Raw genomic sequence first — 25,605 nt, 5'->3', positions numbered from 1 at the left:
TGCGCCGGGTGGGGCTGCCGCTGTGATGGGGGGGCTGTCGCTGTGATGGGGGGGCTGTCGCTGTGATGGGGGGGCTGTCGCTGTGATGGGGGGGCTGTCGCTGCGATGGGGGGACTGTCGCTGTGATGGGGGGGCTGTCGCTGTGCCGGGGGGGGCTGTCGCTGTGATGGGGGGGGGGCTGTCGCTGTGCCGGGGAGGCCTGCCGCTGTGATGGGGGGGCTGCCGCTGTGCCGGGGGGGGGGCTGCGGCGGTTACCTGCTGCCTGGCGGTGGGTGACTGGTCGGCCGTGTTCAATCCAGGGGACCGGTCAGCGGCTGCGGGGCGTCTGGTTGTCAGGGAGACACAGCTGGTAGCGTCTCGGGAGCGCGCACGTCGGGCTACAGCAAGCGATGGGAAAAGAGCCGGCGGCCATCTTGGGAAAGTTTTTATAAGTTGCTGAAACGCTGGAACTGTAAGTACAAACCAGCTAGAAAAGTCATTTACAGGGGGCTTAGTAATGTATGCTTAATTAGGGGGACTGGGCAAAAAAAAAAATTCACTGCTTCCTCGAGACAACCCCTTTAAGCCTCACTCAGGTTCCATGAGGCTTCCTGACCTAAACGTCCCTCAGCCATGCAATATTATTGCTGTGGCTACTGAGGGGGTCAATATTACTACTGAGGGGGTTAATACTACTACTGAGGCTACTATGGGGGTAATATTGCTACTGAGGGGGTTAATACTATTACTGAGGCTACTATGGGGGTAATATTGCTACTGAGGGGGTTAATATTACTACTGGGGCTACTAGGGGGGTAATAATACTGAGGTGGTTAATACTACTGCTCGGGCTACTGAGGGAGTCAATATTACTACTGAGGGGTTTGATATTACTGCTGGGGCTACTAAGGGGGTCAATATTAGTACTGAGGGAGTTAATATTACTGCTGGGGCTACTGACAGGGGTAATACTACTGAGGCTACTATGGGGGTCATATTGCTACTGAGGGGGTTAAAATTACTACTGGGGCTACTGAGGGGGATAATATTACTACTGAGGGGGTTAATATTATTGTTAGGCAGCCGAATGGATTAATTTGGATGCCTAGGGACTGTGGGGGCCGGTATTAGCATAGGATTGGGCGACCAGAATTAGAATAATTTGGGGAGGAGTAAAGTAATATAATCTAGAAGAGGGAAGCAGGAGAAAGTTGCAGAGAAAATAGGAGAGTGAAGACGCAGGTTAGTGAGGGTAGTGAGGAACATGGAGGACCCACTAGGGCAAATGAGGGCAGTTGTAGCAGCAGATGGGCCTTCCTGGTTGGAGTGGTTCCTGGATGAAGGCAGGTCCTCAGCGCCAGTGAGCGGGGAAGAGGATCGTGGTCGGACGCTGAGGAGAAGAAACCCCCCCTGCAAGATTGAGACTGAGTCCAGCGGCGAAGAAAAGGAGCGGGAGAAGCAACCCTCAAGCTGGTGAGGAGGCCTGCGGCAGGGGCGTGGAGGCAGGCAGAGAGCAACGGGAACACGGGAGCCGTGTTCCAGGCAAGGGAGATGAGGAGAGAGGGGGAGGGGGCTGGTGCAGGACAGAAGGGTCAGAGTAGTAGAGGAGGAGAGCACGAGGAGGTAGAGGGAGAGGGGTTTACAGCAGCAGTGGGCATCTGGCGCAAGAGGAAGCGGCCAGTCGCGAAGAAGGAGGGGGTCATAGCAGTGGTGGGCTACAGGCAGCAGGGGGGAGGGGGAAGGGGGGCGGTTGGGCATTCTAGCAGCAGCAGGCAGCCATCCGAGTGCTCGCTGGGTAGTGGGGAGATAAGCAGCGATTCCATGGCAAGTATGCGAGTAGGCAGGGGGAGGGGGAACAGTTATGGGGGTGGCAAAGGTAGCAGGGCTAGTTTGTGGCAGAGGGGATTACAAGGATATGGCAGAAGGGGTAGTGCAGGTGTGAGCGGGGATAGAGGGGCAGCGACAGGTGAGCAGAGACGCAGGCGGGTGTCTGGGATAAGTCAGGAGCAAGGTGCAAGGAGTCACAGGATTAGCGAGAGCCCATTAGCAGGTCAGAGTGAATATGGCAGTTATAGAGTGGGGCAAGGGGCAGAAAAGGGATCAGGCGGTAGGGTCGGAGGCAGAAGGGGTAGGGGTAGTGAAAGCCCGGATAGGTATAGGGGCAGCTACAAGCTAGTGGGGGACAGAGGAGTTAGCTTAGGTGCAGGAAGTAAGGGGGTAAAGGGGTCTGTTAGAGGAAGCGCAGGGGAGTCCATAGGGTATGTGAGCAGATTTGCTAGCTCCACAGATGAGGGCTATCGCCAGCATGACAGGAGAAAACAAGAAGGAATGATCCCCCTGAGACACGTGAATGTGACAGTCCCCACAGGCAGAAGAGGAGGATGCATTTCACTGGGTGTCACGAAGAGCCGTCAGGTCGGCTTTCGGATTCTTCAGGAGGCAGGAGGAGTTACAGGCCGAGTGATCGGAGTGCCGTGGAGCATTTTTCTCGCAGGTCTGGGATGTCCAAACAGCCTGGTCGGGATGCTTCTGGCGCAGCTGGATCGAGTCAGCGTCCGATGTACCGGAATAGCTGAGGTGGAGCCGAGACAGCGGGTGGTCCACCCTCGGCCAGGCCAGAGGACGGAGCTGGTGAGTGGTCATACCGTAAGGCCTGGGAAACGGTGGGGGCTAATAAGCCAGGTGATGATGATTTTGAGGGTGCGCTGAGGGCGCTGGTGTCTCACTATGACAAAAAACAAGGGTTGGTAATATGCTCAGAGGGCAGTGGTATGCCAGAGCATGGTGGTACGGTGCATATTCCAATGGTTGTGGGCAAGGAACCCACAGTGGAGAGTTTCCATCTGTTGGATTCAATGTTCTGTGCTGTAGCTCCTTTTGTGAGCGGGGGGTGCGTGTCGAGCTGGTGGAGAAAATATGGAATGGAAGCTACATCGATCTATGTTAACTGCGGGCGGTCAAACACGTGGCAGTGGATATGGAGCATTTTTCCGAATGGGGCAATGAAAGAAAACCAAAATAAGCAAAAACGTTCGGTAATTGGTTGCAAGCATTTTTAATGCTTGCATACATAACGGGTCATCATCAGCCTCAGAAGGGTCAGGAGATGTTGTTTTACATAAATACAATTTTCAGCACCTACAAGCTGCACGGAGGTGCAGCTTGGTGGCACTATGATGATTTTCGACGTCGGGTTGCGGGTTCCAGTGCAATTAACTGGGCTAGCAAGGCGATGGACGTGTGGCTGCAGTTGATTTTGGCACAGCGGTCTCAGAAGAATATTTCTGCAGACGTTCAATGAGCAGGTGATATGCCCAAAGAAGGAGAGATCGAGCGTGGAGTTGAGCCTTTTTTTGGATGCGGTGGGATCAATCGGTTTTGGTGTTCTTTTCAAGAGTCAGTGGTGCAGGGCGCCATGGCCCGGAGGTTGGGTGGAGTCGCGATTGGTAAATAATGTGGTGCTGTTGGAACTGGTCCCCATTGTAGTGGCGTTGGAGCTATGGGGTGGGAAGATGCAGGACCAAGGTATATGCTTCTGGTCGGATAACGAGCTGGTGGTTCGGGCGATCAACAAGCAATCGGCTTTATCACCACCAGTACTGGCTTTCTTACGGCATTTAGTGCTGCTGTGTTTTCAGCACAACATACGGTTTAGAGCAAAGTATGTTCCCGGAAGATAAAATTGCGTGGCTGATGCCCTTTCTTGCTTACAGATGGAGAAATTAAGGGAACTGCAACCGGCAACAGATATCTCGTAGGGTATGTTGCCCTCCTTTCTTGTGGAGCATAGCAGAAGGAATTTGCTAGCGTTGGTGCAGGTTTCAGTGGCAGCTATAACGTGCAGAAATTACAATAGTATTTGGGCCTGATGGCTGGAGAATGCCGGTAATGTTTTCCTGGACTCGGAGCAGTCCAGAACTCAGACTTTTAATACAATGCTGGCACTTAGGAGGAAAGAAGTCGCCACGGGGGTAGCCAAGCGCCATTTGGCAGGAATTGCATTTTTGCTGAGCTTGCATGGCAAACCTGACGCCACTTATTTCCCGGTGGAAAGCAGCAGATCCTAAAGATTCTTTTCGCTGCAACCGGAGAAAAATGCATCCTCTATCACCCCAAAAAAGGGGAGAATTAGCTTTGTCTATCCCTCTCGGATATTACTCCTCCTCCTCCAGGGTTCCGCCTATACTCTTGCTACAGAAATGTTTCAGGGGTCGCCTATAAACTTACTACAAGAAGTTTTAAGGGGTCCGCCTATACTCTTGCTGTAGAAATGTTACAGGGGTCTGCCTATACACTTGCTACAGAAAGTTTTGAGGGGTTCGCCTATACTCTTGCATCAGAAATGTTTCAGAGGTCCGCTTATACACTTACTACAGCAAGGTTTGAGGGGTTCACCTATACTCTTGCATCAGAAATGTTACCGGGGTCCGCCTATACACTTGCTACTGAAAGGTTTTAGGGCTTCGCCTATACTCGTGCTACATAAATGTTTTGGGGGTCTTCCTAAACACTTAGTACAGGAAGGTTTGAGGGGTCCACCTATACAATTCTTACAGAAATGTTAAAGGGTCCCCCTTTACATTTGATACTGAAATGTTTCAGGGTTTGGCCTATATTCTTGCTACAGAAATCCTACAGGGCAATGCCTATAAATTTGCTGCTGAAAGGTTTCAGGTGTCCGCCTATACTCTTGCAACAGAAATGTTTCAGGGGTTCGCCAATACACTTACTACAGGAAGGTTTCAGGGGTTCGCCTGTACTCTTGCTACAAGAATGTAACAGGGATCCTCCTACACTTTTGCTACAGAAATGTTACAGAGGTCCGCCTATACTCTTGCTACAGAAATGTTACGGGGGTCCGCCTATACTCTTGCTACAGAAATGTTACAGGGGTCCGCCTATACACTTGCTACAGGAAGGTTTGGGGGGTTTGCCTTTACTCTTGCTGCAGAAATTTTACAGGGGTCCACCTATACACTTGCTACTGAAAGGTTTGAGGGGTTCGCATGCACTCTTGTTACAGAAATGTTTCAGGGGTTCACCTATACTCTTGCTACAGAAATTTTTCAGGGGTCCTCCTATACTCTTGCTACAGAAATGTTACAGGGGTCCGCCTATAGTCTTGCTACAGGCATGTTACAGGGGTCCGCATATACACTTGTTACTGAATTGCTTGAGGGGTTTGCCTATACTTTTGCAACAGAAATGTTTCAGGGGTCCGCCTATACTATTGCTACAGAAATGTTTCAGAGGTCCGCCCATACTCTTGCTACAGAAATGTTTTAGGGGTCCGCCTATACACTTGCTGCTGAAAAGTTTTGAGGGGTTTGCCTATACTTTTGATACAGAAATGATTCAGGGCTCTGCCTATACTTCTGCTACAGAAATGTTACTGGGGTCTGCCTATACTTTTACAACAGAAATGTTACTGGGGTCTGTCTATACTTCTGCTACAGAAATGTTACAGGGGTCAGCCTATACACTTACTACAGGAATGTTACAGGGGTCTGCCTATACACGTGCTACTGAAATGCTTGAGTGGTTCGCCTATACTCTTGCTACAGAAATGTTACAGGGGTCCACCGATACACTTACTGCAGGAAAGTTTGACTGGTTCGCCTATACTCTTGCTACAGAAATGTTTCAGGGGTTCACCTATACTCTTGCTACTGAAAGGTTTGAGGGGTTCGCCTATACACTTGCTACAGAAATGTTACAGGGGTCTGCCTATACTTTTGCTACAGAAATGTTACTGGGGTCTGCCTATGCTATGGGTGCGCAAAGACTTCCCATCGCGGTGTTTTACCTATCTGGCACAAATACACTGACTGACTTGGGCCATGTTTGGGCGCTTTGATTTCTTCCTGTGTAATACCATCTTTGTGCACCCACAGCATAGGCGAGCCCAAGAAACTCAAAGACTTCCCATTGCGGTGTTGAGCTATCTGACACCTATACAGAATGAAGTGTGTGGGGACCCATGGATTTCCCATAGCTATTTAACTCATGGCACCTTGGGTCACACAAGGTGCAGGCTGGGACCGAGCCTGACCCATGGCCTGCTCATGTGCTTCCCAGACAGAGCATTGCAGGTCCTACCTCAGTCATGGTTTCTCAGCCTTATTATGCCACCTCCTCCTCCTGCTTGGGGTCAGGGGATCAGCACTGGGCAACATGTATTTTCTCTCGTGTTACCACAGTTATCTGAGACACTGGTTTGGACCAAACAAAAGGAGCGTTACTGCATTAATGGAACGTTTACAGCTGCACAAGCATCCGAATCCGCTTTATACCCATGATTAATGAGGGTGTAAGTCGAGGCCAAGATCCTTGGCAGGGTGAAACTGCCATGTTTGGGCACTCTGATTTCTTTATGTGTAATACCATCTTTAAGTTCCTTATGCTCGCCTACGCTGTGGGTGCACAAAGACTTCCCATAGCGGTGTTTTACCTGTCTGGCACAAATACACTGACTGACTAGGGTAGAAATGTGGGCCGAGGTCCTTGGCGGGGTGAAACTCTGCCATAGGCGAGCCCAAGGAACTCAAAGACTTCCCATTGCGGTGTTGAGCTATCTGACACCTACACAGAATGAATTGTGTGGGGACACATGGATTTCCCATTGCAATGTAACTTGTGGCACCTTGGGTCACACAAGATGGAGTCTGGGACCGAGCCTGACCCTGGGCCCGCTCATGTGCTTCCCACACAGAGTATTGCTGCATTGTGGAGATGTGTAGAAGTGCTGGCACCTGAGTCCCCTTTATACCCACGTTTGCGGCTCCTGACAATTTTGTGACGGAGGTGGCACGGGATTGGAATGATGATCGTACATGAATTTATCATCAATTCTCAACAGCATTATGGGCTATCGCCCACACTTTCAAAGAGGGTCGCTGCCTGGCCCTGCCAACCCTCTGCAGTGTGTGCCTCCGGTTCCTCCTCCTCATCCAGTACGCACTTATAAATTGACATGAGGGTGGTGTGGCTATGAAGCGAGTGTGTGGCCTGAGGGCAGCTGAACGCTGCACAGGGCAACTTTTGTGTGCGCTGTGGATGCAGGGTCGTGCAGGGGGTTGGACAGCAATGCAAGCATGTAACCCAGGAGAAGAGGCAGCAGTGTCACCCGCAGGCCGTGATTGTCCTTGGTTGCAGGTAGTGTGGTGCTTAGCTTAGGTGTGGCAGCGCGTGTCCTTGCTAATGAGGGTTTGTCCCAAGTAAATTGTTAGGGGGGTGACGCCAGACTCTTGCCACCATTTTGGCCTAATAGTGGGACCTCTGAGCCTCAGATGCAGCCATGCATGCTGCCCCTGCCCTTCCCTATCCGTTTCTGTGGTGCTTCCATGACTTTCTGATGCTCAAGTCGCCCATTAACTTCAATGGGGTTCGTTACTTGAAACAAACTCTTGAGCATTACGAAAAGCTCGACTCGAGCAACGAGCACCCGAGCATTTTGGTGCTCGCTCATCTCTAACAATTATACATCTAACGTGTTTTTTCCTGGATGACTTTGTGCATGTTCATTGTGATACCAAATGCTTGAAAGATTGACAGTTTTAGCAATCGTTTTGCCTAAAGTGCTAATGGTCACCAATGCCCATTAGTACTTTATCATCTTCATTAGCATGTTATTGCAGAGCACAGCAGGTGGTCTTAGTTCTGAAATCAGCGCCATTGTCCTTGCAGGGGCTGCTGGAAAAATACAATGTAATCTCCAGCTCCTGTGATGAACACAGCGTTTGGTCTGAAGGATGGATTTTAAGCTCATCTAAACATCAACATTCAGATGAAAAGTGCATGATGGTAGCATTTACATGCAACGATTATCGCTCATATGCCATTGTTTGAACTAATTTAGAGCAATAATCGTTGCATGCAAGTAGGGCTTTACTCTCATATTCACTTTTTGGTGACAATGAGAGGACCGTTGTGACCTGCCAAATACAGCAGCCCCTTCATACTCATGATCAGTGAGCATCCCAGGTCTTACAGCACTGATCACATACTGACGGCACATCCAGGCTATATGTGGGTATTATTACACTGGACGCCTGTAAATTAAATTTTACTATCACAAAGAAATATAAAAAAATGACTCAGACCAAGGGTAGTAAGATAAATAATGTAACATTTATTTTTATTCTATGTGGTTTGGTTGTTACCTCCCATCACTCACAAAGAGGGTACAGCAACACGCAGGGCAGGAAAAAACCCCAGTGGGGGAAACCTGCAGGGAAACCAGGGCTGCTGTACTGCCCTTCCTCCGGGCAACCTAAGGGAGGTAACACTATAACAGGTGTGCAAGGTGAAGTGTGTGACTATCTACGGTGAGTGCATGTGACTATCTACGGTGAGTGCATGTGACTATCTACAGTGTGTAATGATGTTTATTGAATGTGTTTATGGCTATACAGTATGTGTACATGTATGAGTATGAGCCATAAATGTATAAACAGTGTATGTGTGTGACTATAATAAGGATACTGGTCTTCATCCGTCAAGGTTGTTGTCGGGATCCTCCTCTGCTTGGCAGAATTTTCTCATCGATGGATACCGGCGGAGGGTCTTACAGAGGATGCAGTCTGGATGTTGGAACCATTTGTGGCTGATGATGAAATCTTCCTCGTCCATCCTGAATATTGGAATAGCCAAGCTGTGATCCGGCTGCCGCTCTCTTGTCCATGCCCAATGGGAAGGGGCTTCTGCCATGACCTAGAATTAAACAGTGTATGAATATCCTTAACACCAGTGACTCTTCATCAAAGACCGGAGTATTTTATATGATTTCTACTAACCAGATCACAGGTGGTTCGGTCCACCCAAGCTCTAAATCCCATCCGGCGGAGCAGCTGGTCCCGGTGCTGGAAGAGTACTTCTGTATTCTCCATCCAGGTGTTTCCTAGGGCCCAGGGGTAGATCTGCCACCGAAACGGGAGTTCCTCTTCCATCTGATTGGCTAAGAACCTTGCGGGAAAAAAATTAAACAATATGATAGAACGGGTCAGAACTGTGTAGAGCGGATTACTTATATAAGAAGGAGAGACCTGGAGAAAAGAGGAAGACTAATGAACACTAGTGTTAGTAATGTTACCGGATCCTGGAATCTTCCCCGGATTTCACTCGGACTCTCCTGTTACTTGTTTTAGTATTCTATTTTATATTTACAGATCTGGTATAATAAAAGCAACTTACAGAGCTGGGAAGAAGTTCTTTCTATATTCCTCGGTATGCAGTCCGGCTCTCCTGAAGTACACGAGGACCATCGCCAGGAGGTACTGGTGGGAGGAGGAGGACAGTTAGAGGCTGCGACTACTAACAAGTAAAGGATATAATAACTACTCTGGATGGGTAAATCTCATTGTTACATCTGATAAGGACTATTATGTCACCAGGTTATACAGTGCGGTGTATAAGTCCCTATATGTATATATGGTGGATATTCTGTAATATTACCTTGTCGGATATCTTCATGCAGCCATCACAGGCGAGAAACATACAGAAATATTTTTCCTCTAGAAAAAAAAAGAAAAATCAATATTTCATCAATAAATGTATCAATTTAGCTACAGTAAAGTTACATAATTCTCTTGGCACACAACACTGAAATAAGCAGCAGCGGTGAAAGTATTGCATTGCAGTGAATGAATTCTGGGATGAAATCTGCAGTATTTGAGCAATAAATAGAGCAGCGTTGGATTGGAAAATCTGTAGTATGACTTTCCTCCACTGCTGATTTCCTCTGCACCGAGTGAATGGGGTTTGTTAAAGCCTCATTCACTTGCATTGTACTGTACATTGCTGCGAAACAGCAGCTTGCATCCCCAGCCGAAAGTCTGCAGCAAACCTACTGGGGGTTAACTCAACCTAAAAAAAACTCAAAAATGGTTGTGATTAGAGATGATTAGAGATGAGCGAGCACCAAAATGCTCGGGTGCTCGTTACTCGGGACGAAATTTTCGCAATGCTCGAGGGTTCGTTTCGAGTAACGAACCCCATTGAAGTCAATGGGCGACCCGAGCATTTTTGTATATCGCCGATGCTCACTAAGGTTTTCATGTGTGAAAATCTGGGCAATTCAAGAAAGTGATGGGAACGACACAGCAATGGATAGGGCAGGCGAGGGGCTACATGTTGGGCTGCATCTCAAGTTCCCAGGTCCCACTATTAAGCCACAATAGCGGCAAGAGTGGCCCCCGCCCCCGCACTGTCAGCGTAAAGATTGTTCTCCTCTGCCATAGCTGTAACAGCTGTGGCAGAGAAGAACGATGTTTGCCCATTGAGTTCAATGGAGCCAGCAATACAGCAGGTTCCACTGAAAGCAATGGGCTGCCGGCGATCGCATGATGAATTGTCGGGAAGGGCTTAAATATATAAGCCCTTCCCTGCAATTCATCCAGAAATGTGTTACAATAAAAATATATACCGGCGTATAAGGCGACGGGGCGTATAAGACGACCTCCCAACTGTCACCTTATACGCCGGCAATACAGTGGAGCAAAGAATAAAAATCATTACTTACTACTTCTGACGTTCTGCGCCGCTCCTGCAGGCTGTCGCTCCCTCCTGGTTCCCGGCAGAGCATTGCTTTCTGGACGCAGGGCTTGAAATCCCCGCCTCCAGAAACATAGCCAATCACAGCCATTCAATGACATCATTGTCATTGGCTGTGATTGGCTGAAGGCACGTGTGTTTCTGGAGGCGGGGATTTAAAGCCCTTCGTAGAGAAAGCAATGCTCTGCCGGGAACCAGGAGGGAGCGACAGCCTGCAGGAGCACCGCAGAACATTTGTGAAAATCTGGGCAATTCAAGAAAGTGATGGGAACGACACAGCAACGGATAGGGCAGGCGAGGGGCTACATGTTGGGCTGCATCTCAAGTTCCCAGGTCCCACTATTAAGCCACAATAGCGGCAAGAGTGGGCCCCCCCCTCCCAACAACTTTTACTTCTGAAAAGCCCTCATTAGCAATGCATACCTTAGCTAAGCACCACACTACCTCCAACAAAGCACAATCACTGCCTGCATGACACTCCGCTGCCACTTCTCCTGGGTTACATGCTGCCAAACCCCCTCACACCCCCCCCCCCCCTGCACAACGCAGTGTCCACAGCGCACACCAAAGTGTCCCTGCCCAGCCTTCAGCTGCCCTCATGCCACACCACCCTCATGTCTATTTATAAGTGCGTCTGCCATGAGGAGGAACCGCAGGCACACACTGCAGAGGGTTGGCACGGCTAGGCAGCGACCCTCTTTAAAAGGGGCGGGGCGATAGCCCACAATGCTGTACAGAAGCAATGAGAAATATAATCCTGTGCCACCGCCATCAGGAGCTGCACACGTGGGCACAGCAATGGGGAACCTATGTGCCACACACTATTCATTCTGTCAAGGTGTCTGCATGCCCCAGGCAGACGGCTTCTTTTTTATAAATAGTCACAGGCAGGTACAACTCCGCAATGGGAATTCCGTGTGCACCCAAAGCATGGGTGGCTCCCTGGAACCCACCCGCTGTACATAAATGTATCCCATTGCAGTGCCCTGGACAGCAGAGCTAACGTCAGATTAAATGCAGGTGGGCTTCCGCCCACACTGCATGCCCCAGTCAGACTGGGGTTCTTTAGAAGTGGACACATGTAGTTACAACTCCGTGTGGACCCACGGCATGGGTGGCTCCCTGGAACCCACCGGTGGTACATAAAAATATCCCATTGCAGTGCCCAACACAGCTGATGTAACGTCAGCTGTAATGCAGGTGGGCTAAAAATTAATTTGATTACACTGTAGGCGAGGGCCCCAAAAAATTGGTGTACCAACAGTACTAATGTACCTCAGAAAAATTGCCCATGCCCAACCAAGAGGGCAGGTGAAACCCATTAATCGCTTTGGTTAATGTGGCTTAATTGGTAACTAGGCCAGGAGGCAGCCCAGTTAAAATAAAAATTGGTTCAGGTGAAAGTTTCAACGCTTTAATGAGCATTGAAACGTATAAAAATTGTTTACAAAAATTATATGAGTGAGCCTTGTGGGCCTAAGAAAAATTGCCTGTTCGGCGTGATTATGTGAGGTTTCAGGAGGAGGAGCAGGAGGAGGAGGAGAAATATTATACACAGATTGATGAAGCTAAAAGGTCCACGTTTTTGATGGTGATAGAGAACAATGCTTCCATCCGCGGGTGCAGCCTACGTATTGTTTAGGTATCGCTGCTGACCGCTGGTGGAGAAGAGAAGTCTGGGGAAATCCAGGCTTTGTTCATCTTGATGAGTGTAAGCCTGTCGGCACTGTCGGTTGACAGGCGGGTACGCTTATCCGTGATGATTCCCCCAGCCGCACTAAACACCCTCTCTGACAAGACGCTAGCCACAGGACAAGCAAGCACCTCCAGGGCATACAGCGCGAGTTCAGGCTACGTGTCCAGCTTCGACACCCAGTAGTTGTAGGGGGCAGAGGCGTCACGGAGGACGGTCGTGCGATCGGCTACGTACTCCCTCACCATCCTTTTACAGTGCTCCCGCCGACTCAGCCTTGACTGGGGAGCGGTGACACAGTCTTGCTGGGGAGCCAGAAAGCTGTCAAAGGCCTTAGAGAGTGTTCCCCTGCCTGTGCTGTACATGCTGCCTGATCTCCGCACCTCCCCTGCTACCTGGCCCTCGGAACTGCGCCTTCGGCCACTAGTGCTGTCGGATGGGAATTTTACCATCAGTTTGTCCGCCAGGGTCCTGTGGTATAGCATCACTCTCGAACCCCTTTCCTCTTCGGGTATGAGAGTGGAAAGGTTCTCCTTATACCGTGGGTCGAGCAGTGTGTACACCCAGTAATCCGTAGTGGCCAGAATGCGTGAAACACGAGGGTCACGAGAAAGGCATCCTAACATGAAGTCAGCCATGTGTGCCAGGGGGCCTGTACCCAACACATGGCTGTCCTCACTAGGAAGATCACTTTCAGGATCCTCCTCCTCCTCCTCAGGCCATACACGCTGAAAGGATGACAGGCAAGTAGCATGGGTACCCTCAGCAGTGGGCCAAGCTGTCTCTTCCCCCTCCTCCTCATCCTCCTCCTCCTCAACGCGCTGAGATATAGACAGGAGGGTGCTCTGACTATCCAGCGACATACTGTCTTCCCCCGCCTCTGTTTCCGAGCGCAAAGCGTCTGCCTTTATGCTTTGCAGGGAACTTCTCAAGAGGCATAGCAGAGGAATGGTGATGCTAATGATTGCAGCTTCGCCGCTCACCATCTGGGTAGACTCCTCAAAGTTTCCAAGGACCTGGCAGATGTCTGCCAACCAGGCCCACTCTTATGTAAAGAATTGAGGAGGCTGACTCCCACTGCGCCGCCCATGTTGGCGTTGGTATTCCACTATAGCTCTATGCTGCTCATAGAGCCTGGCCAACATGTGGAGCGTAGAGTTCTACCGTGTGGGCACGTCGCACAGCAGTCGGTGCACTGGCAGATGAAACCAATGTTGCAGGGTGCGCGGAGTGGCAGCGTCCGTGTGGGACTTGCGGAAATGTGCGCAGAGCCGGCGCACCTTTCCGAGCAGGTCTGACAAGCGTGGGTAGCTTTTCAGAAAGCGCTGAACCACCAAATTAAAGACGTGGGCCAGGCATGGCACGTGCGTGAGGCTGCCGAGCTGCAGAGCCGCCACCAGGTTACGGCCGTTGTCACACACGACCATGCCCGGTTGGAGGCTCAGCGGCGCAAGCCAGCGGTCGGTCTGCTCTGTCAGACCCTGCAGCAGTTCGTGGGCCGTGTGCCTCTTATCTCCTAAGCTGAGTAGTTTCAGCACGGCCTGCTGACGCTTGCCCACCGCTGTGCTGCCGTGCCGCGCGACACCGACTGCTGGCGACGTGCTGCTGCTGACACATCTTGATTGCGAGACAGAGGTTGCGTAGGAGGAGGAGGAGGGTGGTTTAGTGGAGGAAGCATACACCGCCGCAGATACCACCACCGAGCTGGGGCCCACAATTCTGGGGGTGGGTAGGACGTGAGCAGTCCCAGGCTCTGACTCTGTCCCAGCCTCCACTAAATTCACCCAATGGGCCGTCAGGGAGATATAGTGGCCCTGCCCGCCTGTGCTTGTCCACGTGTCTGTTGTTAAGTGGACCTTGGCAGTAACCGCGTTGGTGAGGGCGCGTACAATGTTGCGGGAGACGTGGTCGTGCAGGGCTGGGACGGCACGTTGGTAAAAATAGTAGTGGCGACTGGGAACTGAGTAGCGCGGGGCCGCCGCCGCCATCATACTTTTGAAAGCCTCCGTTTCCAAAACCCTATATGGCAGTATCTCCAGGCTGATAAATTTGGCTATGTGGACGGTTAACGCTTGAGCGTGCGGGTGCGTGGCGTCGTACTTGCGCTTGCGCTCCAACACTTGCGCTAGCGACGGCTGGACGGTGCGCTGACAGACATTGGTGGATGGGGCCGAGGACAGCGGAGGTGAGGGTGTGGGTGTAGGCCAGGAGACGATAGTGCCTGTGCACTGAGAGGGGGGTTGGGTCTCAGTGGCAGGTTGGGGCACAGGGGGAGAGGCAGCGGTGCAAACCGGAGGCGGTGAACGGCCTTCGTCCCACCTTGTGGGGTGCTTGGCCATCATATGTCTGCGCATGCTGGTGGTGGTGAGGCTGGTGGTGGTGGCTCCCCGGCTGATCTTGGGGCGACACAGGTTGCACACCACTGTTCGTCGGTCGTCTGCACTCTCAGTGAAAAACTGCCAGACCTTTGAGCACCTCGGCCTCTGCAGGGTGGCATGGCGCGAGGGGGCGCTTTGGGAAACAGTTGGTGGATTATTCGGTCTGGCCCTGCCTCTACCCCTGGACACCGCACTGCCTCTTGCAACCTTCCCTGCTGTTGCCCTTGCCTCCCCCTCTGAAGACCTGTCCTCAGTAGGCGTAGCAAACCAGGTGGGTTCAGTCACCTCATCGTCCTGCTGCTCTTCCTCCGAATCCTCTGTGCGCTCCTCCCTCGGACTTACTGCCCTTACTACTACCTCACTGATAGACAACCGTGTCTCATCGTCATCGTCCTCCTCACCCACTGAAAGGTCTTGAGACAGTTGCCGGAAGTCCCCAGCCTCATCCCCCGGACCCCGGGAACTTTCAAAAGGTTGGGCATCGGTCACGACAAACTCCTCCAGTGGGAGAGGATTCGGAACCCTTGCTGCCCATTCTGGGCAGGGGCCCGGGAACAGTTCCTGGGAGTCTGCCTGCTCCTCAGAATGTGTCATTGTAATGGAGTGAGGAGGCTGGGGGGAAGGAGGAGCAGCAGCCAGAGGATTCAGAGTTGCAGCAGTGGACGGCGCAGAAGTCTGGGTGTTCGATAGATTGCTGGATGCACTTTCTGCCATCCACGACAGGACCTGCTCATACTGCTCATTTTCTAATAAAGGTCTATCACGTGGACCCATTAATTGTGAGATGAATGTGAGGACGCCAGAAACGTGCCTCTCTCCTAATCCCACAGCAGTCGGCTGCGATAAACCTGGATCAGGAGCTCGGCCTGTGCCCACACCCTGACTTGGGCCTCCGCGTCCTCGCCCGCGTCCACGTTCTCTAGGCCTACCCCTACCCCTCAGCATGGTGTATTACCAGTAGTGCATAAACAGAACGCTGTAATTAAATGTGCCGCTTATTGGCCTGTGGTTGGAGGCTGACTTCGCTTACGTAACGCACAGCAGAGCCAGGAAATAATTTTGCGCAAGCCTGCTGTAACACTTAGCTGGCTGCGTATGAATTAGGAGGACAACTACCCCCAGCACAGACCCAGTACACTGAGGACAGTCACAGGCAGCCCAAATAGATTTTTTTTCCCAAATGTTTTTGGAAAGGCCCACTGCCTATATTCAATAAATATGTCTTCTGTCCCTGCCTCACCACTACTGGCCCTGGAGTATGTGAAATAACTGCAGACTGTTGCACTGTGGACTGGAATACAGCGGTGATGTAACAGCCAACACAGAGCCAGGAAATAATTTTGCGCAAGCCTGCTGTAACACTTAGCTGGCTGCATATGAATTAGGACAACTACCCCCAGCACAGACCCAGAACACTGAGGACAGTCACAGGCAGCCCAAATAGATTTTTTTTCCCAAATGTTTTTGGAAAGGCCCACTGCCTATATTCAATAAATATGTCTTCTGTCCCTGCCTCACCACCACTACTGGCCCTGGACTATGTATAATTACTGCAGGGCGCAATGCTCTGCACGGCCGATATACAAAAAAAAAAAAATGTGCAACACTGCAAAAAGCAGCCTCCACACTACTGCACACGGTTAGTTGTGGCCCTAAGAAAGACCGTTGGGGTTCTTGAAGCCTACACTAACTCCTAACACTCTCCCTATAGCAGCTCCGGCATCAGCAGCACTGTCCCTGATCTCTGTCAGAACGCATCTGTGGCGAGCCGCGGGAGGGGCCGATTTATATACTCGGGTGACACCTGATCTCGCCAGCCACTCACTGCAGGGGGGTGGTATAGGGCTTGAACGTCGCAGGGGGAAGTTGTAATGCCTTCCCTGTCTTTCTATTGGCCAGAAAAGCGCGCTAACGTCTCAGAGATGAAAGTGAAAGTAACTCGAACATCGCGTGGTACTCGTCACGAGTAACGAGCATCTCGAACACGCTAATACTCGAACGAGTATCAAGCTCGGACGAGTACGTTCGCTCATCTCTAGTTGTGATGTATCAAATATCAATGACATAATGCAGACTAACAGCTTCATCTTGGAGAATGTTTGCCTGGGTCAATACTACAAGCATTGGAAAGGCCCAATGTGTCTTACCGAGGACACGGAAGAACGCTGCCATCTCCTCCTGCGGTTGGGCCCGGTCATCCCTCCTCCTCTTCTGAGGAGCTTCTTTACACGGGCTGGGATCCCTTTTCCTCTTCTGTCCTCTGTCGCCTCTTCTAAACAGGGTACGTAGAATCCCAACTACGGCGTCCATGATCCTTAACGGGAAATAAAAAGGAATTAATATTAGGACAAACACTTCCTATTTTCTATGTCCAGTGTAACTACATTAAACATATAGATCCCAGTATAGTCCCTATAGACCTGTCATTAGATTATATATATATGCCCCTATAGACCTGTCATTAGATTATATATATATGCCCCTATAGACCTGTCATTAGATTATATATATATATTTGTCCCTATAGACCTGTCATTACATTATGTATTTGTGTTCCGTCCCTCCCTGTACAGTAACTGAGCCCTAGAAGGAACTTCATAGCTTACCTGGAGGTCATATCATCTCTTCTACACAGAAAAGAAAAAATAATGAAAATGTCAATAAAGATTTATGTAAATACAGTAAAAAAAAATTAACACAATGCCATATTTATTGCTTATCATCCCAATATCTCTGTATTTATTCATAGATACAATTCCAAGAGAAGAGAGCAGCGCTGTGTGAGAAGTCTGGGCAGCAGAGGGATGCCGGTGTCACAAGCTGCACCCCATGTTCATATAGAATCTTAAAAAATACGCAGCTCTCCTAAATAGATCAGGTGCAATAGTGATTTATTCCCCCAAAAAGTTACATTTCTTTCCTCTTCCGGGCACTTTTGGCAAATAATGAATCAGCACTGATACAAAATATTTTAAGTTTCAATAAATCTTTTAGGGCTCAGTCAGACAGGCGTTTTTTGCTGCATATGTTTTTTGCTGAGCCATTAAATGACAACTAAGCGCTGCTTGTGATTGGTCCCTGCCTTCAGCCAATCAGAGGCAGCACTCAGCCAGTCAAAGGCTAAGCGCTGCCTCTGATTGGCCATAGTGCTCAGCCAATCAGAGGCAGCCCTTTCAGCAGGCAGGGATTTTAAATCCCTGCCTGCTGAAAGCACTTTAGAGCAGTTTAGCAAGACAAGCGGTTGGACGCACCTGCAGCGGCGGAGAGGTGAGTTTATATTTTTTTATACATTCTAGAGATGATTTTCAGGGAAGGCCTTATATTTAAAGCCTTTCCCCGAAAATCACTGCAGGTGTTGACCTCAGCCCATTGCTTTCAATGGGGCTGCAAAAGCGCCTACCCCATTGAAAGCAATAGGAGAACATCGTGCTCCTGTGCCACAATGTGCCACAATGCTGTCACAGTGTTCAGTGATGAGGGGACTCCCTGCGGAGATGAAAAAATCCTTGGCCACAGCTGTCCCAGCTGTGCCAAAGGATTGTGATCTTCACTGTATGCTCTCAATGGGGTCGGCGCTGTTGCCACTGGCCCCATTGACCACAAGGTGAAAACCCTGAATGTGGCAGCATCCAGGGGTTTCACATCCAAGGAATCCTCTGCTGCAGCTGTCACAGCTGCAGCAGGGGATAGCGGGCACCGCACTTTATGTGCATATTTGAAACACAGCCAAGTGTGTTTTTTTTCAGCGTTGCGCCTGCTTCGGTCACATGAATTTCTGTGCGCATGCGCTTTGTGCAAAAAAATGCACAGCAAACAATCACCCATCTGACTGAGCCCTTAAAGGGGTTTTACAAGTTCAAACTTTTATGCAAAAAAGAGCCCCCTTTTGAAAAACATAGTAAAAAGCTCATACTCCTGTCTCCCCACTCCTTGCAAGACTTCTGCCAGCGGCTCCAAGTCTCCTCACTCACATAATGTTTACAGGCTGCAGTGATATCCCGAAAACCAGCTGCTGCAGCCAATGACAGAGGTCAGCCTGTACATATTATGTCAGCAAGCAGACCTGGAGCCACCGGTGGGGACTTGCTGGGAGTCAGCGAGAAGTCAATGTGAACTGTTTATTATATTTTTCACACTTGGGACCTCTTTTCACATGAAAGTTTTAACTTGAACAATCCCTTTAATCATTTAGTTAACCTCTAAGTGACCACCCCATAGACTTTTTAGTCCTGGTTTGTTGGGCTTTAATCCCCAGGGACGTCAAAACACACTACTTCTGAAGATTACAGCACTGCGGGCTGTGGACATGACGGCTCTTTGTTTTTGCAAAATGACATATTTGCAAAAACATTAATTTTAATTTTTTTCTCCTCTAAATGGCATCAACTCCTGAAAAGAAAATACTCATGACACCCCTCAGTGAGTATATCAAGGGGTGTAGTTTTTTAAATGGGGTCATTTGTGGGGGTATCTATCATACTGACACCTATAAGCCTTTAAAATGTTAATAATTAATGTTAAATTTGTACGCCTCCTAAATGATTAAAAAGAAACAAAAGATTTTCCAATGTGCATCCAGAATAAAGTAAACAGATGGAGATATATATCTTAGCACAATGTGTGAGTATGTTTGCACATATTGGAGATATTGCAGTTGGAAATTTGAAAGAATAATAATTTTTTCAAAATCTTCCCAATTTTGGTGATTTTAATAAATATACACAAAATCTATCAGTCTATTTTTTACGACCTGAATGAAGTACAATATGTGGCAAAAACAATGTCAGAATTACTCAGATGAGCAAAAGCTTTATGGAGTTATTTTATGTTAAAGGGACACGTCAGATTTCCAAAATTTGGCCTGGTCATTAAAGGGGTTGTCTCATGAAAGCATGTGGGGTTATACACTTCTGTATGGCCATATTAATGCACTTTGTAATATACATCGTGCATTAAATATGAGCCATACAGAAGTTATTCACTTACCTGCTCCGTTGCTGGCGTCCTCGTCTCCATGGATCCGTCTAAAATCGCCTCTTCTGGCGATTTTAGACGCGCTTGCGCTGTGCGGTCTTCTCCCTTCTGAATGGGGCCGCTCGTGCCGGAGAGCTGCTCCTCGTAGCTCCGCCCCGTCACGTGTGCCGATTCCAGCCAATCAGGAGGCTGGAATCGGCAATGGACCTCACAGTGAAGATCCCGGCGGCCATCTTACTAAGGTAAGTAAGAAGAAGGAAAAAGTCGCCGCAGGGATTCGGGTAAGTACTACCCGTTTTTTGTTTTTTTTTAACACATGCATCGGGTTTGTCTCACGCCGAACGGGGGACCTATTGAATTTTTAAAAAACCCGTTTCGGCGTGAGACAACCCCTTTAAGGCGCAAGCAGGCTTGGTCACTTAGGGGTTAACATTAATCCAAGTAAAGCCATATAAATATTTCATCATAGTAGTAAAGTACAAAGGGTCTATAATATAAATGAATTTTTCTTGTATACAGAATTCTAGTAGCAAACATAGTAGTCTGGTCTGTAAGGCGGATAAACCGACTAGTAAGGAATAAACCACAATCACCTATCCATAGGACACATGATAAATGGATGATTGCTGGGGTCCAACTACTGGGACCCCCGGGGTTTGTGAGAACGGCACATCCCAAGCCCCCCTAAGTGAATGGAGAGCGAGGGCCAGAAAAATTGGTGTACCAAGAGTACAAGGGTACCCCTGAAAAATTACTCAACCGCGATGGCAGGTGAAACCCATAAACATTTTTTAAAGATACAGCTGGTTGTCGCTTATTTTGTAACAGAGCCTGGAGGCAGCCCTGTGAAAAAATAGGTTTCTGTTGAAGTATCAATACTTTTGAAACTTGTAAAAAACTTTTAAAGAGAGCCTTTTGGGCCGCAGAAAAAATTGGCAGTGCAGCGTGATCACATGCTGTTTTAGGAGAAGGTGTAGGAGGAGGCGGAGTAACAATATCTGAGAGTGATTGACAAAGCTAATTCCCCCTTTTTTGTGGTGATAGAGGATGCATTTTTGTCCTGTTGCAGCGAAAAGACTCAATAGGTTCTGCTTTCCGCCGGTGGAGAAGAGAAGTCTGGGGAAATCCAGCCTTTGTTCATCTTTATGAGTGAAAGCATGTTGGCACTGGCAGTTGACAGGTGGGTACGATTATCCGTGATGATTCCCCCAGCTGCACTAAACACCCTCTCTGACAAGACGCTAGCGGCAGGGCAGGCCAGCACCTCCAGGGCGTACAGCGCAAGTTCGTGCCACGTGTCCAGCTTTGACACCCAATAGTTGTATGGAGCAGAGGCATCACGCAGGAAGGTGGTACAATCGGCTACGTACTCCCTCACCATCTTTTTACAGTGCTCCCTCTGATTTAGCCTTGACTAGGGAGTGGTGACACAGTCTTGCTGAGGAGCCATAAAGCTGGCAAAGGCCTTGGAGAGTGTTCCACTGCCTGCGCTGGACATGCTGCCTGATCCCCACTCCTTCCCTGCTACTTAGCCCTCTGCACTGTGTCTTCTATCGCTAGCGCTGTCAGACGGCGTTGCATCACTCTCGTACCCCATTCCTCTTCGGGAATGAGAGTGAAAAGGTTCTCCTTATATTGTGGGTCTAGAAGGGTGTACACCCAGTAATCTGTGTTGGCCAGAATGCGTCTAACGCGAGGGTCACGGGAAAGGCAGCCTAACATGAAGTCAGCCATGTGTGCCAGGGTCTCAGTACGCAACACATCGCTGTCCTCACTAGGAAGATGACTTTCAGGATCCTTCTCCTCTTCAGCCCATACACGCTGAACAGATGAGAGGCAAGCAGCATGGGTACCCTCTGCAGTGTGGCCAGCTGTCTCTTTCCCCTCCTCCTCTGACTGCGCTGCCGACTGCTGCCGACATGCTCACACTTCTTAATTGAGAGGAAGAGGAGGAGGAGGGAGGGGTATGGAGGAGGTGGCATAAAACGACACAGATACCAGCACCGAGGTAGGACCCGCTATTCTGGGTGTGGGTAGGACGTGAGCGGTCCCAGGCTCTGACTCGGTCCCAGCCTCCACCAAGTTCACCCAATGTGAAGGAGATATAGTGGCCCTTCCCGCCAGTACTTGTCCACGTGTCCATGTTTAAGTGGACCTTCCCAGTAACCGCATTGGTGAGGGCACGATTTATGTTGCAGGAGACATGCTGGTGTAGGACTGGGATGGCACACCGGGAAAAATAGTGACGACTGGGGACTGAGTAGCGAGGGACCGCCGCCATCATGTTTTTGAAAGCCTCCGTTTCCACAAGCCTGTACGGCAGCATCTCCAGGCTGATTAATTTGGCAATGTGCACATTTAAAGCTTGTGCATGTGGGTAAGTGGCGATGTATTTGCGCTTTCGCTCCAACGCTTGTGTTAGCGACAGCTGAATGCTGCGCTGAGAAACATTGCTGGATGGAGTGCAGGACGGTGGAGGTGAGGGTGCCTGTGTCCTGGGAGGGGGATTAGATCTGTGTGGCAGGTTGGGGCACATGGGAAGAGGCAGTGGTGTGACCCGTAGGTGGTAAATGGCCTTCGACCCACCTTGTGGGGTGCTTGGCCATCATATGCCTGCGCATGCTGGTGGTGAGGCTGGTAGTGGTGGCTCCCCGGCTGATCTTGGTGCGACACAGGTTGCACACCACTGTTCGTCTGCCGTCCGCGCTATCACTAAAAAAACTTCCACACCTTTGAACACCTAGCCCTCTGCACTGAGGCTTGCTGCGAGGGGGTGCTTTGGGAAACAGTTGGGGGATTCTTCTCTCTGGCCCTGCCTCTACCCCTGGCCACTCCACTGCCTCTTCCAACCTGTCCTGCTGCTGCACTTGCCTTCCCCTCTGAAGCCCTGTCCTCAGTAGGCTTAGCAAACCAGGTGGGGACAGTCACCTCATCGTCCAGCTGCTCTTCCTCTGAATCCTCTGTGCGCTCTTCCCTCAGGCTTACTGCCCTTACTGTTACCTCACTGACAGACAACTGTATCTCATCATCCTCATCCACAAAAAGCTCTTGAGAGAGTTGGCGGAAGTGCCCAGCCCCATCACCCGGACTCCAAGAACTTTCCAAAGGTTGGGCATCGGTCACGACAAACTCCTCAGGTAAGAGAGGAACCGTTTTTTCCACTCATGGCAGGGGCCCAAGAACAGTTCCTGGGAGTTTGCCTGCTCAGAATATGTCATTTTCCTGGAGTGAGTAGGCTGGGATGAAGGAGGAGCAGCCAGAGGATTTAGAGTTCCAGTCCCTATGCCGGGAGTAGTGGACTGCGTAGAAGACTGGGTGGTCGATACATTGCTGGACGCGTTTTCTGCCATCTACGACAGGACCTGCTTGCACTGCTCTGTTTGTAATAAAGGTCTGCCATGCGGACCCGTAAATTGTGATATGAAGCTGGGGAGCCCAGAAGCTTGCCTCTCTCCTAATCCGGCAGCAGACGGCTGTGATTCACCACGCCCAGGAACTCGGCCTGTGCCCACACCCTCACTTGGACATCCTCGTCCACGTTTACGTCCTCGACCCTTACCCCTACTCCTCATCATGGCAGATTAAGGATAGAGCAGAGCCCAAATAAATTACCCCACTGTACAGCACTGACAACTGTGGCTTAATTCACCGCACACAGAGACTTTTAGATAGCGGAGGCTCTATGCTGTGACTTGAAAAAATTAACCCACTGTCTTGCGCTGATACCTAGGGGTAATTTACTGCTCGCAGAGACTTGTAGATAATAAAGGCTGTGTGGAGTGGGAGAAGACTCTAAAGCCAGTGGATAGTGCTGGTAACTGCGGCGATCTCAACCCCGCCAAGGAAAAGGTATTGTGAGACGTTCTGCACAGCGGCAGAGCTAAAGTACTTTGCAGTGGCCCCGGTAATATTACAGTACTATTTAGCAGTGAGACCTCTGTCTAATGCACTGCACACACAGAACGTTATAAATGAAGTCGTTTGCAGTAGGTTAGGAGATGTTAGAGAGCAGTTTCACGGTGAGAGCTGGTTGTACGGCACTGCAGCCTGAGAACGCTATTACGGAAATGCGGGAACAGGCCTAGATGCGTAATACAAAAGTTAGTGCACTACTGCTCCCAGCCAGCCACAACTGTAAAGCACATGGTCAGATGTAGCCCTAATAAGGACCGTTGGGGTTCTTGCACGGAGGATCAGGACTGTATAGTGTATAACTTTCCCTATAGAAGTGGCTGTGTTCCTACACTCTGTGTTATGCACTGCAGACACAGAACGGTATAAATGAAGTCGTTTGCAGTAGGCTAAAAAATGTTAGAGAGCAGTTTCATGGTGAGAGCTGGTTGTACGGCACTGCAGGCTGAGAACACTACTACTGAAAGGCTGGGAACAGGCCTAGATGTGTAACACAAAAATTGATGCACTACTGCTCCCAGCTAGACCAGACTGTAAAGCACACGGTCAGATGTAGCCCTAAGAATGACTGTTGGGGTTCTTGTACGGAGGATCACGACTGTATAACTTTCTCTATAGAAGTGGCTGTGTCCATAAACTCTGCGTTATGCACTGCAGACTGAGAACACTATAGTTGAAATGGCCTGCACAGCCGAGATGCTTTAAAAAAAAATTGGTGCACTACTGCTCCCAGACAGCCACAACAGTAATGCACACTATGAGAAGTAGCCCTAAGAAGGACCGTTGAGGTTCTTGATGACAGGATCCTACTCTAACACTGTCCCTATATCAGCAGCAGCACTATCCCTAACCTCTGCCAGCATGCGTCCGAGGCGAGCCACGAGTGGGACCACTTTAAGTACTCAGCGGTCACCTGATCAGCCCAGCCACTCACTACTGTGGGGGGGGGGGGGGAGAGGGCTGGCACATCACAGCAGGAAGTGGTAATGCCTTCCCTGCATGTCTATTGGCTAGAAAATGGCGCTAAACATTGGAGGAAATGCAATTGACTCGAGTACCGCGTGGTGTTCGCCTTGAGTACGAGCATCTCGAGTACCCTAATACTCGAACGAGCATCAAGACGAAAGCCCTCACTGACTGACTGGCTGACTCGTCACTAATTCTCCAACTTGTCGTAGAAACATGAAATTTGGCACGAGTATAGTAGATTATGTCCAAAATAGGAAAAGTTAATGGGTCCCAACTCGATTATTCAATTCTAGCGCAAAAGAATTAGCGTCCAAATTTTATGTACATAATCTAATTCACTTCCTGATGTCATAGGAACTTGAAATTCGGCACGAGCATTGATTATGTCATAAATAGGAAAAGCTAATGGGTCCCAACTCGATTATTCAATTCTAAGCGCAAAAGAACTAGTGTCCAAATTTTATGTACGTAATCTAAATCTCTCACTTCCCAATGTAATTTTATATAAAGGAAACGTCGCATGGTTACCTCCACGTGGTGTTTCCTGGGTAACGCAAAGAACTATGCAAAATGGTGAACATATTTTTTTCCTCAGTATCTCTAAAGTAACCCTGACTTCATAAGATTTTCCGTGTGAACACCAGATAAACCCCAGTACCAAATTAACTCGGGCGAAGCCGGGTATATCAGCTAGTATATATATATATATATATATATATATCCACCTTCATAGAAAATAGCTAGCAGTGAAATGGTTAATACTGTACAATGTGTGTCTTTTGCATTCTTGTGCTAGTATCTGCAATACACTCCTACACACACGAGTTCCCAAGATTTAACAAGGTCCTGAGATGTGTTTCTCATGAGAAAGACCTGCGATGCCCACCGCTCATAAGAGGGGGCTGCTCCTTATCTTATCCCATGGATTCCTTGGTCCAGATTGGAATATTAATAAAGTCTATGCTACTTAAGTATATAGGAATTACGTGTTCACATAGCAACATACACCTGGGGCGTAAACATATGTTAATCATCAGCATCATCATATACTAGGCCATTCATGAGTTGTTATGATGTTGGGAGGGGTATGCATATAATTGGTGTCATGCAGTATATCTGTATTGTACTTCCTTTCAATAAAGCAGAAGG

General features: G+C 49.4%; 1 protein-coding gene across 1 annotated transcript; it reads right to left on the bottom strand.

The window, feature by feature from the left end:
- Positions 1-8,469: 8,469 nt before the first annotated feature.
- LOC136571858 (speedy protein 1-B-like) lies at positions 8,470-22,181 on the bottom strand. The gene is made up of 7 exons (XM_066572479.1): positions 22,162-22,181; positions 17,208-17,228; positions 16,749-16,915; positions 9,433-9,491; positions 9,172-9,254; positions 8,775-8,943; positions 8,470-8,691 (listed from the first exon to the last, which is right to left on the bottom strand). The coding sequence occupies exons 1-7, from the start codon at positions 22,179-22,181 to the stop codon at positions 8,470-8,472; spliced, it is 741 nt and encodes a 246-aa protein (XP_066428576.1).
- Positions 22,182-25,605: the final 3,424 nt, after the last annotated feature.

Source organism: Eleutherodactylus coqui, chromosome 6 (genome assembly GCF_035609145.1).
Source record: "Eleutherodactylus coqui strain aEleCoq1 chromosome 6, aEleCoq1.hap1, whole genome shotgun sequence".
Lineage (NCBI taxonomy): Eukaryota > Metazoa > Chordata > Amphibia > Anura > Eleutherodactylidae > Eleutherodactylus > Eleutherodactylus coqui.
The sequence above is the reverse complement of the archived record's forward strand: the minus strand, read 5'-3'. Positions and strand labels throughout refer to the sequence as shown.

Bases quoted from the DNA above. Each gene is read 5' to 3' on its own strand.
- LOC136571858 (XM_066572479.1), bottom strand. From the start codon at position 22,181: ATGGCCAAGCACCCCACAAG. The intron at 16,916-17,207 runs GTAAGCTATGAA...TTTCCCGTTAAG, and splicing joins AGAGATGATATGACCTCCAG to GATCATGGACGCCGTAGTTG. The intron at 9,255-9,432 runs GTAATATTACAG...TCCTCCCACCAG, and splicing joins GCATGAAGATATCCGACAAG to TACCTCCTGGCGATGGTCCT.